This window comes from Cynocephalus volans, chromosome 1 (genome assembly GCF_027409185.1).
Source record: "Cynocephalus volans isolate mCynVol1 chromosome 1, mCynVol1.pri, whole genome shotgun sequence".
NCBI classification, from domain to species: domain Eukaryota; kingdom Metazoa; phylum Chordata; class Mammalia; order Dermoptera; family Cynocephalidae; genus Cynocephalus; species Cynocephalus volans.
This window is the reverse complement of record NC_084460.1, coordinates 290380982-290398012: the sequence shown is the minus strand read 5'-3', so window position 1 is coordinate 290398012 and position 17031 is coordinate 290380982. Positions and strand designations below refer to the sequence as shown.

The following is a 17031-nucleotide window of genomic DNA, read 5'->3' as shown; positions in this document are numbered from 1 at the left end:
ATATACTGTCTTTCTTTCTGCTTGACTTTCCCAAGTAAATCGAGTTAGGTAGCAGTATTAGACCATAAAGAAGCAGAGAGACAGATACAAGGGCACTTCAAAAAGTTCATGGAAAGTTCATGGATTTGTATTATCTTTAAATTCTATTTTTTCACAAACTTTTTGAAGTACCCTTGTCATCCAGGGAGCTTTTAGCAGCTCCAAGACCATGGGCATAGTCTTAGGTCTCTGAGATGCATGGAGAAGATGATGACTTGGAGTTAGTGAAAAAAGTCATGGTGAGCATAGATGGAGAGAATGTTCTAGGTGTAGAGTCAGCAGATAATACCCCGTCAAGACCATCCTTCAAAAGATGACCAGACCTACCCGGGATGGCCTTTTCTATAAGACCATTAATAAAGAAATAAGGCCCCAGCAACCACAGCAGCACCCCAGGAAGAAGGGAAAGCCCGTGCTTTCTGGGACTACAGAATAGGTGGAGGACAGCCAAGCCGAGTTTGCCCTTGGCAGAGTTTTCGCATTGTTAGCATTGTTTGCGTTGCTTACTATTGTAGTAATCCCCATTCCAAAATCTGATCACCATTGTCTCTGTCCTGCTTCATCAGGGGCTTTGTTGACATAAAAGAAAACCTTACTTAACTTGAGAAGAATTATGCAGGTGTCCAGGGCCACCGTGTGAAAGTGCAATGGGAGTGGAAAGGCTGATGTGACCCAGTAGGTCCTCCCCGCCCCCCTAGCCCCTAGCGAAGTTCTTCCACCTGGATACCTAGAATTAGACCCAGGTGACTTGCACTTCTGAGAGGAGCAGCCACTTCCTTCTCTCTGGCCTGCTTTCAAACTCTAATTGCCCCTGGAAGCTCTGTATATTAAGCCATAATTGTTAGTATGAATGTGTTGATATAAACTTTCTTTCTTTTTTTTTTTTTCTTGGCAGCTGGCTGGTACAGGGATCGAACCCTGGACTTTGGTGTTATCAGCACCACGTGGTAACCAACTGAGCTAACCAGCAGCCTTACAAAATCACTTTCTTCACTCACTGTGCAGAGAGGTTGTCATTAGGTCAATCCTAGCAGCAGGGGGAGAAGGGCCACCAGAATGAGGCAGAGTGGAGTGGGTTAAGGGAGACCTGGATTCAAATCTTGACCAAGTGGTTTGAAGCCAGTTGTTGAATATCTTGGATCTTCCATACACTCACCTGAGAATTTGGGGGAAATATAGAAAAGATGGCAATTCAGGTCTTTATCCAGTTTAATTTTTTTAACTGAAGAACTATAAATTCCAAAAAGCTTAGACACCTAACAGAAATATCTTGAATGTCTGTTATCTTTCCAGCACAGTGCTAGGCAAGGGACAGTCCAATGGAGAGGTAAATGTGTGTCTTAGTCCGTTTTGTGTTGCTACAACAGAAATATGAGAGAGAGTAGGGAGAGGAGTGAGAAGAGAGAGATGGTGCCAGGGTCTTTTTAAGCAACGAGCTCTGGTGGGAACTAACAGAGCGAGAATTCACTCATTAATCCCCCCTCCCCCAGGGAGAGCATGAATCCACTCATGAGGGATCCGCCCCCATGACTCAATCAGTTTCCAACACTGCCACATTGGGGATCAAATTTCCACATGAGTTTTGGTGGGGACAACACATCCAAACTCTATCAATGTGTAAATAAACAATTGCCATTTGGTGTGTTAAAGATTTCAGAATCGGTGCAAAAATGTAGTGGGCAGATAAGAAGTTCTGATCAATTCAGTCTGTGTTGTCTTGGAAGTTCTTCACCTGCTACAGGTACACCAACAATTTACTAGCCAGTGTTTTAGTCACTTTCAAGCATTTGTTGACTCTTCGTCTGTCACTTATTAATAGCTACTCATTACCATGTTTGTGATGGAGAAAACTAAAGAAACATGACTCTATCCCCAGCAATAATGAATAAGAAGTTCATTGACAAAAGAGGGCTTGCCTGACTCACCTAAGGAATATTTGAAAGCACTTTTCCATTTTAGCTGCAGATGGATGAAACATTACCCATTCGTAAAACATTTAGAAATAACCAGTTTTTAATTATAGCTAAGGTGCTCAAAAGAATAAATGTCACTTAATTTTGCTTTGTTTCTATCTGATCAGCCATGGATTGTTTCAGACCTTCACTGAGCAATTCCTGGATTTATCCCACTGTGATCCTTTGCTTGTTTGGATTTTTCTCCATGATGAGACCCTCAGAACCATTCCTCATCCCATATTTGTCTGAACCAAGTAAAAACCTGACCAGTGCAGAGGTAAGTTAACAAACACACATATCTTAATGTGGTTTAATTCTACGGGACTTGAGCAAGGACATAGAATCAGGGCTTCATTCAACCTGAAATAAAATGAACACAATGACCTCAGTGAGTCCCATTTTCATAGTACAGTGGCACTTCAAAAAGTTCATGGAAAAATAGGATTAAAAGATAAAATGAATCTTTCCATGAACTTTCTGAAGTGCCCTCGTATTTGTCATGGAATAGAACTGTTCAAACTACTCTTTCCTCCTCACACTTGCAAATATGGGCAGCCCAAACCCATTCCATGTGTCATAAATAATTTAACTTTTTGTAGAGTCCTAACGTTACTCTTAATGCATAGGAACCTTTCAGGTCTTCATTGATCCTATTATACTAATCCTAAAATAAAGTGGCTGCCAGGCATGAGATCTAGACCTGATAAACTGTCAGGCTGCTGAGGTAGAAGCAGGATCTCACAAAGAATTGTAGTATTTCTTTAGGACACTTAACTCAGTTTTGAAAAACTATTTACCAACAGGTGAGGCATTAACAGCTCTATCTCCCACCCTTTCACTCCTTCCCCAGAAGCCAAATTCTCTTACTTAATAGATCCACTTCTTTTCTTATAACAAGTGCAACAAGAGGATGCACTGATCCAGCTGGATCCATCCGTAGCCATGAAAACACAGTAGAGAGTGTGTGGCAGGAAGGCAAGGTTGTTCTGTAGTGACTTTGGGACCAGTCTATTTCAGAGTTTCCCAGGCTGAAGCATGCCACAATTAAGACAACACACAGGATAGATAAGAGAATCCACTCCATGAACCCACTGGGGTCTGCTTCTGCACCCACCATCAATGGAGCTTCCCTCCCAGGTGCAGCTCAGTCGCACTGGCCTTTGTTCTGTGCGCTGCTGCTTCCTACAGCAGCCTCAGTGGAGCCAAATGTCAGTGATGAAGGCAAGTGCAGTGATGCGAAAGACTGCTGCGCTCACCATCAGGCCCCGAAGATCGACAGGTCCTTCCTTTCTGTCTGTGAGAACTGAGGTCCCATGCATTTCTGACTAAATTCATGAGGTGACCCATTTTAACCTGACGCCAGATTTCTTTGATAATTCAGTTTATGATGTTACTATGGGCCAAAAGTTAAATTGTGAAGTATAGTTAAATTCCCTCAGCTTCACTGTGTTATTTAAAATAAAAATAAATTGGACTTAAAACCAAAAAAAAAAAAAAAAAAATGAGGCAGAATTGAGGAAGCACAGACAGATTAGTGGCATTTTGAGGGAAAAGAGTTGGGAACCAAGCACATTTGCTTAGGAAAGAAATACATATGCGCTCCTGCTCCGTACTTCATCAAAGATACGAGTATTTACTCTTTTCATATTTTAAGAACCTGAGAAACTTAGAAGTGTCTAAACAGTTTTTAAATAATTTACTCAACTGTACATAGTATTTAACTTTAATGTGTAGTTCAGATGGCGTATTGATCCAGTATATGCTCCTTTTACAGGGGTACACCTTAATATATAAATAGGTTTGTTTTTTGTTTTTTCGGTGGGGAAGGGGGCTATCTTTTCTTAGTGGTTTCCTTGAAAATCAGTATTCTATCATGTTTTTCCATAATATGAAGAATATCCAATGGGATGCAGAACTTGAACTACAAACCACATGTGCCTTAGTCAGGAGTACATTCACGGTCACATTACTTGTCACCTTCTCAGATCACCAATGAGATCCTCCCTGTTTGGACATACTCTTACTTGGCCCTGCTGCTACCTGTGTTTGTCGTCACCGATTACGTCCGCTACAAACCAGTCATCATCTTACAAGGGATTAGCTTCATCATTACCTGGCTGCTGCTCTTGTTTGGCCAAGGAGTCAAGACCATGCAGGTTGTGGAATTCTTCTATGGGATGGTCACCGCCACCGAGGTGGCCTACTATGCCTACATCTACAGCATGGTCAGCCCCGAGCACTATCAGAGAGTGAGCGGCTACTGTAGGAGTGTCACGCTGGTCGCCTACACCGCAGCCTCGGTGCTGGCCCAACTCTTGGTCTCCCTGGCGAACCTGTCATACTTTTACCTCAACGTCATATCTTTGGCCTCTGTCTGCGTGGCCTTCCTTCTCTCACTTTTTCTACCCATGCCCCAGAAGAGCATGTTCTTTCATGCAAAACCTAGCAAAGAAATGAAGTCACTAAGCACGAGCACAGTGCTGGAGGAACCTCTCAAGGGTGAAGCGCCAGGCTGTGAAGACGAGAAACCCACTTCGGAAACACCCACCACTGCAGAGAACCTGGAGAATGGCCAGCTGAGCAGCTCAAAGCTAAAAAAGGTGGTTTTGAGAGTTTTTGTGCAGTGGTTCCAAGATTTGAAGGAGTGCTACGCCTCCAAGCGTCTTTTTTACTGGTCCTTGTGGTGGGCTTTTTCCACAGCAGGTTTTAACCAAATTTTGAACTATGTTCAAATCCTGTGGGATTACAAGGCACCATCCCAAGATTCCGTCATCTATAATGGGGCAGTGGAAGCCCTTGCAACGTTTGGAGGTAAGTAAATGGTGCTTTTTCTTCCTTTGATGGGCTACTCTTTTAAGTTCTTTTCTCCAAGTCCTAAACTTCTTTACAGTAGTAAATTACTTCTGTTCCTAAACTTCTTTACAGTAGTAAATTACTTCTGTTCAGAAGCCATAATTTTTTTCAAGAATGGAAAGTACTGGAAAAATAAGAGTACCATGACCTTCTATTTGATGTGTTACAGTTACAACCAGTAACTCAAGAGCTCAGGGCTTAGCTCCAAACTCTGGTTGAATCCCTGAGATTCCATTTCATCATTAAGACAAGTACTAACAATGTATCCTGTTCTTTCAGGATTGTTTTTAATACCAAAAAGAAAAAGTAAAGGGTTTTTACTAATTAGTTTAGCAAATAAATTAATGCTTCTAAATTGTCACTGGGAGAGTCATGTTAATCAAGGATTTGATCTTAGCTAGTCCTCACCTTTAACAATTGTAGGCTATACACCCACAATTTTCAAAAGTAGCTTTCTTTGGAGATTTAAATTTTGGTGGAAGAGATATGAAAGTCAGGATTCTAATATCAGAGAGAAATCTGCCTTTGAAATTTACTCTACAATAAATATTTATATCCTAGTCAATAGGAATTTAAATGTCAAACGGGACTTTGAAAATATTTGCTAGGAAGTTGGAATTTTCCACACCCTCATTTACACAAAGTTTCAGAAAACCCACGTTTTATTATTGTCTCCCTTTTAGGTGATTCAGTTTGACTCCTGGCAACCAGGACTGTGCTGGTTCACTGAAATTGTTGCTTCTCCATTTTTAAATTCCTGGGGAGAAATAATTTTATTTCCTTTGTAGTCATGCCTCTTTCCTAGATCATGTGTAGAAAGTTAATTAATTAAAGGTCAGTAAATAATTACTAACCCTAATTACTGTCAATTATTCAACATCTTAAACTCTGTAAATCAATATAGGTCTTTTCACCTAAAGAGCCTTAAGTAAATTAGGGCCAATCTTGAAGACTTTGAGGTGGAGAATAGAAATAAGATTAATAATTATTAACAAAAATTAATAATAAAGAGTAAAACTGACAATTCAATCTGACATATCTGGTTTCCGTCACTGAAAAAAAAAACTAACGATAAAAAATGATAAAGGAAAGGCAAATAGAGAAGACAGGTATAGTCCCAAAGCATGTATTTCATCCTTTTTTCTTCTGGCCTTTTGTATTAAATGACTGGGTTAATGTCTCCCTGCACTGCTGTGGTTAGGAAACTTTCTGGCCCTTCTGCATAGTACAAGGCCTGGTATGTACTTGATACTAATTAACAGTGTTAAGACTAAGTGGCTAAAAGAATAGGAAGTGAAAAGAGAAGCCAGAAGAAAACATGGTTGAGAAAAAGATAAATCCACATCTAGGTGTATAATAGTCTCTTTCTGTTGCTTATAACAAAACATCTGAAACTGGGTAATGTATAAAGAAACGCAATTTATTTCTTACAGTTTTGGAGGCTGGGAAGCCCAAAGTCCAGGAACACATCTGGTGGGGGCCTTCTTCTACAACTACACAGGGTGTCACACGGTGAGAATGGGCTGAGCAAGAGAGAGCTAGCCTGCTCCTTTGCTCTCCTTTTAAAGCCATCAGAACCAAACCCATTGCTCCATGATCAATTCATTCACAATCTAATAATCTCTCAAAGGCCCTGCCTTTCAGTTACCATAATAAAATTTTCCACCTTCTTAACACTGTTACAGTGAGGATTAAGTTTTAATGAGTTTTTTGAGGGTGACATTCAATCCACAGCAAGGTGGATCACACAATTTTTGTGAAAGCAATGTGTTCATCTTTTTAGAGTTGCCTTTACAAAAATGCAAGCATTACCCTATGTAAGGAATTTTCTGGAGAGTTATTCATTTCGTTATCAATTGCCTGTATTTCAAAGTTTGGTATGTGAACCGTTTATCTAAATTCAACTAAAATTTACCTAAAATTACCCAAGACTTGAGTTTGTAAGACAGCATGTTGATATTTCCCACATGCAAAGTTAGTGTATTTATTCTTCCTCAATGTATTTTTCCCAGGGTCTGTGGCTGCCTTTGCAGTGGGTTATGTGAAGGTCAACTGGGATCTTCTGGGAGAGCTGGCCCTGGCGATCTTCTCAGTGGTCAATGCAGGCTCTCTATTTCTCATGCATTACACGCCCAACATTTGGGCATGCTATGCTGGCTATTTGATATTCAAGTCCAGCTATATGCTTCTTATAACCATAGCAGCGTAAGTATTACTCATTCATTCCACTCCTAAAACAAAACCATCTTCCTCTCTTTTCTGCATTCCTAAAGTTTCCCTGAGAACTTCAGATGGATTTTAATCAATTGCAATATTAAATGTTGACTACTTCATATTTAATTAAACACAGCTATGCCATTTTTTAACTTAACTATTTGCCCTCTAAATGTTGCTAAGACAAATCATCAAGGGGAAAGATCTCCACAGATTTATAAAACAAAAGATAAATTGTCAGGTATTGACTTTTTATTTGCAGCAATTTGCTATAACAAGATGTGATGAGATCTGGTTTTAAATGCTTAGGTTTAGATTTCAGCCCTAGTTTTATTTGGCTACTTGAGTAACTCTAGGCACATACTTTTTTGTGTGAAACAAAACATGTTTAGGAATGATATAAAAAGTCGGATGCTGAGAAAAGTAGATGCGAAGATTACTAGAAAACAGCAGCTCACTTATAGGGAACAACGTGGTTTTAAATCATTTTCTGAAAAAGATTTCTGATTTAGAGTTGCCTTTAATCCTTGCATCTACTTTTTTCAGAGATCTTTTTTGGAAAACGATGAAAAATCATTTGGTTTCATATGTAAGTGCGCTAAAGTTGACTACACAAAATGTGCTTTGGTATTAACCAAAGAGATGAGAAATATTTGAATTTTAAATTGCATGGAGGAAGTGGAGATAAAAGCTTTATCACATTTTGTTGGTTTTTAATTTGTGAAAAATGTTTGATAAACAATTGACAAGATGCAGAAGTACAAGAAGCCAGAGAGTAGATCATGAGACAAAGGAAAGAGATGAAATTAGTTGGCAAGTTTTGTTTGGTTTTTGGTGGCTGGCTGGTATAAAGGTCCTAACCCTTGACCTGGTAAGTTTCTTTTTCTTCACTGAAATGTCTCTGTTTAATGAATCAGACTCATATGTCTTCAGTTTTGTTTTTGTTTTTGTTTTTAATGTGAGGATTTTCTTAAGGTAGGATTACATTATTTCTTTGCATTTATTCTATTTCTGAATAGAACCCAAAGCCTTTTACCTGCATTCGAAGGAAGAACTTTAAATAATGTACATTTACCAGTCTTTCATAAATGTTTTGTAATAAGATTTTTAAATCTATATAATTATTAGAAATAAATTAGTTACAGATCCACTCAGTTGTACAAACAGTCATGGTCTGGGTCTTTGAAAGAATAATTCACCTACTAAACTTTGAAACTGTCAATGTAGGCAGTAAAATGAATAACTCTCCAGGAAATTCTCAGATAAGGTAATGCTTGCATTTTCGTAAAAATTCATCGCAAAACAGTATCTAAAATACAATAACATCTAATATTCTCAAATTATGAGAGCTTTGAACATTTAGGTTTAATTTCTGGAAAGCACTAAATTGGACAGAAGGAGTTTTGCCATGTTACCTATAATTCAGCCTTTCACAGCATTTTTTTTTTTTTTTTTTTGGCAGCTGGCCCATGCGGGGATCTGAGCCCTTGACCCTGGTATTATAACACTGCACTCTACCCAACTGAGCTAATCGGCTAACCTTTTAACTTCCTTTCTTTGATCTACCTGTTTGTCTAGACTGGAGGAGATTTAGACAAGAAATGCTGTTAGCAAACACTGCTTTCTTTATCTTTTAAAGATAAGAATTGCATGCATGTTATGGTTAATATGTTTTTCCATGTTTTCATGATAGATTTCAGATTGCATTTAATCTGAGTGTGGAACGCTATGCCTTGGTGTTTGGAATCAACACCTTCATTGCCTTGGTTATTCAGACCATCATGACTGTGATCATAGTGGATCAGAGAGGGCTCAACCTCCCAATCAGCATTCAGGTAAGCTGCAATATTTGTTTTCCTACTAACATAGTTGATGAAAAGGTAACTTGGTAACCTGCAAGGTTTTTCAGCCTTATGACTAGCAATATTTAAATTTCTTACATGCCTTGGCTAGACAAATTTTAAAATACACAATTCCTTAATTATAGTATTGTAATTATCATATTGTAAACACCAAGTAGGTTTCCAGCAATAATTGCAATTACAATACGTAGCTGAATAAGGCAGATAAAAAGTAACCTCAGTGTCTAAAATTTATTATTGGAAATATTGCATATAGCATTATACCAGCCTCCCAACATAGACACATAGATCAGTGGGATCTAGTGTGTTTTCACTATTGGTGATAGCAACTAAGATTTGAAACCAACCAACCAGCTTCGAAGTATGGACTCTTTGTCACTGTGTCCCTTGCATTTTCATACTTGATTTTTAGGAGAAAAGAGTATTGGTTCAATCTAAATGACCTATATTAACATCCTGGTCTCAGTTACCCCATAATCCAAGCAAACCATCAACATCATTATGTATTATCAATGACATAGACAGTCAGATTTTATATGTGGCTAATTATTTGGGTTTTTGGGTTTTTCTCTAGTTTTTAGTTTACGGGAGTTATTTTGCAGTCATTGCTGTGATTTTCCTAATGAGAAGCATATATATTATCTGCTCAGCCAAATGCCAAAAGGAAGTACAGAACCCTGTTACAAGCCGGAATCCAGATGGGCCTCCCCCAGAAGAACCTGGTAATATTGTCATGTCAACGCAGCTCTAAACTCACTACTTCAACTACTGCCACGGTTTTCAAAGTCGCCAGATGAAAATGAGGGATTTTGAGACAGATAGCATTGTTTTGCCACAAATTGACATGGATTCCAATGAACCTTTGTAAAACCACAACAGAACCTCAGTTTTAGACCAGACATCTGTGTTCCCGGCTACACTGGAGGCAGCTGGCAGGGCCCACCATCACAATCAAACAAGCCATGGTGGGGACCCCCGTGTTAGCAGTAACTGGAAAATTCTGGTTTTGATCACAGGGACACAAATGACATGGAAACAAACCATGGACAAACCCCAGCCATCCTGGAGTTGACACTCTTCATCTATGAGCAGAGATGCTAACTGGACTGATCACGTTGCTTAGCTCAGATACTTGTTTGCTTTTACCCCAGCAGGCAACACATAGGATATTTTTGACATGTGGTCCATTTTCCTTCCTCTTCTAGTAAGTGTATTTCTGTTTAACTTACAGTTCTCTGAGAGAATTTACAAGGTTCAGTCCCATTTCTAAGGACTCCTCTTCAACCCTGATAACACAGCATTATTGACAAGCTATGATTTGACAGTATCACCATTTAATATTTTTTCATGGTTGTCTTTCACTTTGGCTCTGCTGAGCTTTGTTGTTGAAACTCTACCTCGGGAATGGCTCCAGACGCTCCTCTGTGTCCGCAGAGTGACATTCACATCCATTCCCAGTGGCCTGGGAGACGCAGTGAGTCTTCTCCCCACCAGGACCCCAGACAAGTGTTTTAATGCTAATCAGTGTGATGTCTGTCTAAAATAGGAAAACTTAAGGAGGACTTTCCAGGTGTTTCTAGAAGTAATTGTAAATAAGCAAATAGTGATGGGGGAATAACACACCTAATTTTTAAATGGCAAAGATTGTGCTAAATAAAATGTATCCAGAAATTTTAAAGAGTCTTTCTAATTTTCTAATCATTTCTGCTAAGAGTAATCTGAGCATGTCTGTCTTTTGAAACTTTACTAGAGGATGCATTGAGCAGCATTCCTGAGAATAAAGAATGATGACTATAGATTTATGTTTCAAATATACTGTTCTCCAAATCACAAAATTCATTTGTGGGACTGAATATAAAAACTCAGCCTAAAACCAATACACTCAATTAATGGTGAAACCAATAATATTCCTACTTACACCAAAAGCAAAGAGAAAATGGCCAGTGTTATCCTTCTTATTATTTAACCTGCTGTACTAGAGGCATTTACCAGCACAATTAGATAAGTTTAAAAAAAAAAGAATCAAAGTCAAAACTTGGAAAGGAGGAGGCAAAACACTCAAGCAACTCAACTAAAAACTGAGATAGTAGCATAGAAACCAATAGCTTTCCTACTACAATAACCATTTAGAAGATGTTATGAGAGGAAAAGATCCCATTTATAGTGGAACAAAAATGATAAAATACCTAAAATTAAATTCTTCCTATTTAATAATTTAATAAATGTGTAAGACATTTATGAATAAGCCTAAAAACACTCGTAAATGTTCTAAGCTAAACATATAAAGAAACCTACCTTGTTCTTGGTTTAGTTAGGAAGAAAAAATATATGTAGACATCAGGTCACCCTAAATAAATGTATAAGTTAAAAGCCCATCCCTGAGAAAAATTAATGACACATTTGTTTTTTCAGAACTAGTATAGATGATTCTAAATTTTATTTGGAAAATTAACAAAGAAGAACCAAGAAAATAATTGCTTTATAAAAGGGGCACAGGTAATTTTACCAACCATAACACATTTTTAAGAACACATGTATCTGTCTACCTGTTTCCAATGTATTAATAGCTACCTACTGAAAGACTGTGTCCATTTTATTGACACAGGACATTCTAACAGAAAATTTATACTACTAATAATTTTTTTAAGTTTTATCCTAAATTAGGATACTTTATGGATTCCAATGAACCTCATCAAAAAGTCTGTTACCCACATTAAAGCCACCCGTCTACAAGGCTCCATGAAACCATTGTCATCAATTTCAAGGACATTCACATATGCCTCAGCAAACTAGAACATGGGGGAGTCTCTGACCAAATTATTACAATCCACCAACATGCTCAATAACCACAAGTAGTCTCTACTTTTCTGAGAAAAATGCCATAGGGAGTGACCAGTGTCCCCTGATTTAGTTTATAGACTTTATCAATGTAATAGATTTTTCTTCCTACTCTGAGCCGTTTTCTAGTATCTAAAGGACATTTACTTTATTTCCAATTATCTGATCTCTTTTCAAAGGAAAATTTTTCAGCCCTGAAATGCTGAAGTATTATCAGCTGGTTATTCAATATTTCATTATAATTTATCATTATCTAATTTATCAAGCTGTGTTTTCTCCAGACCGTAGTCCGGGAGTAAGTTTTCAAAAACTTCCAGCCATCACGTTCTCTACCACTCTTGCAGGACTTAGAAGAAACAGTTATCTCTTTGTTCCTTAATTTTCCTGTTGTGAAAAATAGGAAAAATAACGTATAGATTAAGATATTTGTGATTACTTGAATGACTATAGCATGATGACTTTTGACTTAAGTATTTTTATAAGACGTCAAAGCCTGTCTATGTAGGAAAACTCTGGGATGAAAGCTTAACTTTAAAGTGGCATAGTTTTATGGTAAGTCTTATGACAAATATTAACAATCATGATACTAGCTTTCTTTGAATGTTGCCAGGGGAAGTCTTGTGTATCTCTGGAGGATTGCCTGTGTTATAAACTAAAAGTATTTCCTAGAGGCCCACAAGATCAATGTAACATACTAGAATACCTGGAACTATTCTGCTATAATTAATTAGAATGCATAAGGAAATTTGGAATAAGCAAAACTGTGACTGGGTGTCTCCAGTGGGAAAATGTGAGATGTTTAGAGCACATTGTTTTGGGGTCCACTGCCTTCGAGCTATTTCATAACTCTGCTGTAAGAGAACTGATAGCAGTGCTGAGAAAGAAGGGCAATACAAAGAAATGATGGCAGTGCAAATGATCCTGTCTATGGACATGCAGAGGAATCTGTTCTGTGGAGAGACAATGACATGATTTTCTGATATTAAGAACCATACTTGGTGAAACTCCAGTTTCAGGCAGTCATAGCTACAGAGGCACAGGATACACTTTTGACAAGAGGGTCAGAGGGTCTCTGGAAGAAGAGGTGCCTGGTGGTGGAGATAGGAATATCCAAGGGAGGTGTGGCTCTCAGGAGATGGAGAAATGACAGGCACTGGGAGGGGCAGGTCCCCAGAGGTGGCCCTGTGCTCACACTGCTGTTGTGGCGTGTTTATCTCTCACTTTAAGACAGAAATTTTTTATGCATCTTGTTGACATGGCAGAATAAAAAGTAGAATCACTCAGGGTTGTTTGCTTTATTAGGAAAATTAGGCAGTGGCTACATGGTGGCTGGAAACAATAGTGATAGAAAAGGTGGGAAATAGTGCATATGTGGACACAGAGAGGCAGAAATACAAACTTGGAGGGTCACAGGAATACCCATCAAATAGAGCACTCAGAATCATGACACCTTTGGCCAGGCTCAGTGAGATGAACTCATCTTTAAGTATTGAGCTGGAGTTAACATTTTTGTAATGGCCACCTCCCAAAGGTTCAAAGAGAGGGGATAGAGTTTAAGGGAGTAACTCCCAGGACGCCCAGGAGATACCAGGTAGGAAGGTCTGGGAGAGAAGAAGACAGGGGGAGGAGGAAAGTTCTGTTAACCAGAGATAGGGGGTCCCATCATCTCATAGCCTAGAGGCAGAGCCTGGCCACTGCCAGCAGCAGCGTTGCTTCTGGCAGCTGCACTTCTCCTTGCCACAGCCCTTCCCACAGCCACAACCACAGGAGCCACAGCCACAGGAGCAGTGGCAGCAGCAGACCACGGGGACCCTGCAGCAGCCCCACAGCAGCCACGGCAGCAGGGACAGCAGCCAGAGCAGCAGCTGACCCGGTAGCACCTGCAGCTGGAGCAGCTGCCACAGACACCACAGCCACCACAACCACAGCAACCCATGGTGTCAGTAGAGAGGACTCAAGTGCAGTGAGCAGGGAGGACTCAGAGAGGCGAGGGAAGTGTGACACCTGCTCCTGCTGGGGCTGTGTCATCAAGGAAGGACCACTATGTCTTGACTGGGGTAGAGAAGAGGTTCTACTGCTCTGCAGGCCACTTAACTTTACTTCCTTATCACATCCACAGACTGTACCTAAACATCTCTGCTGTCTTATAAATGTAATGGCAATGCGTATTACTCAGAACAAATTATTACAACCTCTAGACATACAATTGAAAGCGCATATCCTTCTGACATAACATGGAAACATCATTCATTATGTCACCCATACCTGATGTATTGGCTTGCAAAGGAAAAAATGGTACTATGGATGGACAAAAGAGAATTACAGAAATTATGAAAATAATTTGTGTAATTGAAATACATTACGTGGTGTCCCAACTAGATTTCCTTTGTATTTTGAATTACATTAGAGTTACCATCTGTTATGAACTGAATTGTGCCTTCCAAAACTCATATGTTGAAGCCCAAACCCCCAGTGTGACTGTATTTGGAGACAGGGCCTTTAAGGAGATAATTAAGTTTAGGTAAGGTCATAAGAGTGGGGCCCTAAGCCCATAGGACTGGTGTCCTAGTAAGAAGAGTAAGGGTTGGCTGGTTTGCTCAGTTGGCTGGAGTGTGGTGCTGATAACACCAAAGCCCAGGGTTCTATCCCTGTACTATCCGGTCACCAAGAAAAAAAAAAAAGAAGAAGAAGAAGAGGAGGAAGAGATTTCAGAGCACACAAAGAAAAGGTCATTGAGGACATAACAACAAGACAGCCATCAATAAGCCTGGAACAGAAACCTCACCAGAAACCTACCCTGATGGCACCTTGATCTTGGACTTTCAGTCTCCAGAGCTGTGAGGAAGTAAATCTCTATTGTTTAAACCACCAAGTCTGTTGTATTTTGTTAGGAAAGTCCAAACTGGCTGATACACTGTCTTCCTGGTTTCTCTCGCTATAGCCCTAAAGCTTAAGCCTTGATGCAGATTACAGAGAAATCTCAAGATAAAGTGCTAGATCTTTGATCAGATTCCAAAGAAGGATAAGACTCTGTCCACGCCCTAAATGTATTGTATCAAGAAGAAAAAATATTACTCTATAGACAGGGATTGTAGAACACTTGCCTGTCACAGAAAGATCCTTTTATTTTTCTTAGTGACCCATAAGAGAGTGATGTTTCTTATAATCAATGACACATTGTTTTTAATGAAATATTGAAATATAAAACAGTTAATATGCTTAAAGAAATAAAGGAAGATAATGTAGATATGGGAAAGGAACATAAAGCTATCAATGATGACCAAGTAAATCTGCAAAGGATCTAATTTTCTAGAACTTGGAGAAATGAAAAATAAGACAATTGAAAGTAAAAACTCATTGGAAGGGTTAAACAGATTATTAGACACAGCTGAAGAGAAAATCAGTGATAGAGAAGACAGCTTAATAAATTACTCAGAATTGAGCACAGAGAGGAAAGAAATTAAAAATATGAAGTGAGACAACATACATGAAAGAGAAACTTGATCACCATGGTTCTCAAGCAAAGGTGCTTACATGACAGCTTACCTTAGGTGGCATTTGGAAAAGTTTGAAGGAACTTTCATCATGATGACATTTAGCAACTGGGAACCAGAAATGTAAAATATAAAGAATAGTACCATGCAGTAAAGAATTTTCCCACTCAAATTTACAATAGTGTTTTTGTTGAGAAACATTAGTTCAATAAATGTGTAAGTATATCTTTGAATATTGCATCTTCTCCATTGAAGAAGTTGTCAATACAGATAATGGAGAAGATGTAGTATTCAAAGACATACTTGGGAATTTTCCAAAGTGATAAAAGATACCAGTACTCAAATTCAGGTGTCTCAGCAAATACCAGGCAGGGTTACTCAGAAAGATAAGGTATCTTGATAAGGAAAAGATAAGGAATCTTGAAGGGTGAAGGGAGGCTAAAATTATCCAAAGCAAAGTATTGGAGGGCACATCCCACACTCTGTTCCCTTCTACCACACACGGTGAGAATCTTGGATAGTGTCATGTCCTTCATGAAGTCACTTCCCTTTCCTGTCTCTCAGACTGATTATAAGGACAGTTGACCTAATCTAAGAATGTAGGTAGGCTCCTGAGCCATTATGTAGAATTCACAGTGTAGACTGACAAACACCTGGCTCTGGAAGCTATGCCCACATGGAAAGAGAATGCTGGCCGGGAGCCAATGGCAGGAAGTGGAGTAATAAGAAAAAATAAGGTGGCACATTCATAATTGCAATAAAGAGAGGTGGATGTCTGAACCTTGATCCTGAGAGACTGAATTGCTTTTGTGATCCTGGAAAGGATCAAAGAAAATGATAGGGGGCAAAATGCAACCAACTTTGGAAGTAGGAATCAAGGAAAAGTGTCATAAAGGAAAGGAATGTATCAACCCTTAAAAATTCATCTCAATTAGATGTGCCAGGGGAAAAAAATATGACTTTGAAAAAGATCCCTGACATGAGATTAAAACAAGCTAGTGAAATAGTAGGAATGTGAATGGTCTTCTGGTCACTAACAAAATTAGGTACTGAGAAACGCTGAAGTTAGCTTCTCTGAGAAGTTGTTGATAGGACAGCAGTGCAGTGATTAATTTTTAACGCAAGGAAAAGTCAGTTCTCTCCCAGTGCCAAGATGGAGGTTTTATTCATCCATGGTAATGGAACTCTGACTTGGTCCTTTCTGCCTGCTGAAGAGAGTGCAAGATATGCCATGGTGTGTATTGCTTAATCGAGATTTGCAGCAGGTGTATCCAGTCTTCCCAGCAGACAGGAACATTGAGATTGTGGCTGATTGTGGCTGGCCTCATGTCCTAGGGGAGGGGAGCCCAGAACTCCAGACTCACCCTGTTAATTCCTTGTGTGGCTAGCTAACACTCGCCCTTTGTGCAAAGCCTCTTCTGCTCTTGCCTTCAAGACCACAAAGGTAAGCCCAGTTCTGCTTTTCTTACCTGCTGGAAGAAGCAGCTGAGGAAGGCATCTTTTGAGCTGCTTTGCACACATGTTTTACCAATATCGAGCCATGCCCACTGGTCTTGAATGCGGAGTTGTGGTAGTGGGAGGAGGTCCGGTTTTCATAATTTATCAGTGTGCACTCTGATAAAGCATTGTCTATTCTTTTTATATATTTTTAAAGTTTTATCAAAGCAATCAAATGAGATACAAAGGCGTATAGGGAAAGGCAACCCTTCTCTCCTGCCCCACTGTCCTCAGCCTCAGTTTCTCTCTTAGGGGAATCACTGTCAGCAGCTCTCTTTA

The 17031-nt window shown here is 39.3% G+C and overlaps 1 protein-coding gene across 1 annotated transcript; it reads left to right on the top strand.

Annotated features, from left to right (window-relative positions):
- Positions 1-2121: 2121 nt before the first annotated feature.
- On the top strand, positions 2122-9674 carry LOC134361839 (thiamine transporter 2-like). The gene is made up of 5 exons (XM_063076972.1): positions 2122-2271; positions 3980-4805; positions 6860-7052; positions 8755-8896; positions 9498-9674. Exons 1-5 carry the CDS (start codon positions 2122-2124, stop codon positions 9672-9674), a joined length of 1488 nt encoding a protein of 495 aa, XP_062933042.1.
- The last annotated feature ends 7357 nt before the right edge of the window (positions 9675-17031 follow it).

Bases quoted from the DNA above. Each gene is read 5' to 3' on its own strand.
- LOC134361839 (XM_063076972.1), top strand. From the start codon at position 2,122: ATGGATTGTTTCAGACCTTCACTGAGCAATTCCTGGATTTATCCCACT. The intron at 4,806-6,859 runs GTAAGTAAATGG...TATTTTTCCCAG, and splicing joins AGCCCTTGCAACGTTTGGAG to GGTCTGTGGCTGCCTTTGCA. The intron at 7,053-8,754 runs GTAAGTATTACT...TTTTCATGATAG, and splicing joins CTTCTTATAACCATAGCAGC to ATTTCAGATTGCATTTAATC.